Source organism: Mustela lutreola, chromosome 7 (genome assembly GCF_030435805.1).
Source record: "Mustela lutreola isolate mMusLut2 chromosome 7, mMusLut2.pri, whole genome shotgun sequence".
Lineage (NCBI taxonomy): Eukaryota > Metazoa > Chordata > Mammalia > Carnivora > Mustelidae > Mustela > Mustela lutreola.
This window is the reverse complement of record NC_081296.1, coordinates 115,099,815-115,101,332: the sequence shown is the minus strand read 5'-3', so window position 1 is coordinate 115,101,332 and position 1,518 is coordinate 115,099,815. Positions and strand designations below refer to the sequence as shown.

The following is a 1,518-nucleotide window of genomic DNA, read 5'->3' as shown; positions in this document are numbered from 1 at the left end:
ACATTAGACTGGGCAATGAGTTCTTGGATACAACACCAAAAGCAGAGACAACAAAGCAAAAAATAGATAAGTAAGATTACACCAAACTATAAAACTTCTGCACAGTGAAGGAAATAATTAACAAAATAGAAAGGCAACTAAGGAAAAGGAGAAAATATTCATAAGTTGTATATCTGATAAGGGGTTAACACCTAAAACTGTATAAACAACTCATAAGTTAAAAAGAAAAACAAATTCTGATTAAAAATGGGCAAAAGAACTAAATATACATTTCTCTGAAGAAAGTATAAAAATGGCCAAAAATATATGAAAAGGTGTTCAAAATCACTAATCACCAGGGAATAACAAACCACTTCACACCTGCTAGAATGGCTATTCTTTTTTTTTTTTTTTTTTTTTACTATTACAAAGTTTATTTAACAAAAAAATTCAATATGAAAATGCACATGGGGCGCCTGGGTGGCTCAGTGGTTAAGCCGCTGCCTTCGGCTCAGGTCATGATCTCAGGGTCCTGGGATCGAGTCCCGCATCGGGCTCTCTGCTCAGCAGGGAGCCTACTTCCTCCTCTCTCTCTCTCTGCCTGCCTCTCTGCCTACTTGTGATTTCTCTCTGTCAAATAAATAAATAAATAAATCTTTTTAAAAAAAAAAAGAAAATGCACATGACCTGATTTTGACATCGTAGTATAACAGGTTCTACAGAGAGGGGACATGTGGAAGCAGTTGATTCTTCTGATGAACACACCCATTATTTATAGTGGTTCCAAGGCTTATAACATGATACTATCTCCTCATATTACCACCATTCCAATATTGTTCTGTTGCTCACAAGTTGCTATCTGCACACATTCATCTATCACAAGATTCATAAATGGATCAAACCCCCACAATATTCCTTGGACATGTCTGCCACCATTTATTTTCAATGATAATTTCTTGTCCATAAATTTTTTCAACTCAGAAGGGTGAGCTTTGCTCATGGTATCTACTCAGCAAGCTCAAAGATGCTAGTTTGGCTATTATTAACAAAGGAAGGAAGGAAGGAGAACAAGTGTTGGTGAGAATGTGAACAAGAGGGAGTGGTTGGGAGAATGTAAATTGGCGTAGCCACTACGGAAAACAATTTGGAGTTTCCTCAAAATATTAAAAATAGAATTATTATTTGATCTAACAATCCCACTTCTGGTTATATATCCTGAAGAACTGAAATGGAGGTCTCAAAGAGATGTCTGCACTCCCATGTTAATTGCAGCATTATTTACAATTGGCAATATATGGATGTTGAGCAAGCTAGGAATAGAAGGCAACTATCTCAACCAGACAAAGGGCAACTACAGCAAACCTAGAGGTAGCATTGGACTTAATCATAAAAGACAGAATGCTTTCTCTCTCTGTCTGGGATTCAACATTACAATCTTTCATTACCTTATTCCCTAAGTATTTCACATTTTGTTACTCTTTTTTTTTTTTTTAAGTTTGTTTTTGGACAGAGATCACAAGTAGGCAGAGAGGCAGGCGC

General features: G+C 36.4%; 1 protein-coding gene across 1 annotated transcript; it reads right to left on the bottom strand.

Moving 5' to 3' along the window:
- Window positions 1–790: 790 nt before the first annotated feature.
- Window positions 791–979, bottom strand: LOC131836658 (small nuclear ribonucleoprotein G-like). Its single transcript, XM_059182264.1, has one exon. The coding sequence runs from the start codon at window positions 977–979 to the stop codon at window positions 791–793; it is 189 nt and encodes a 62-aa protein (XP_059038247.1).
- Between the last annotated feature and the right edge of the window lie 539 nt (window positions 980–1,518).

What these genes read in the sequence shown, in the direction of transcription:
- LOC131836658 (XM_059182264.1), bottom strand. Translation starts at nt 979, where the DNA reads ATGAGCAAAGCTCACCCTTCTGAGTTGAAAAAATTTATGGACAAGAAA.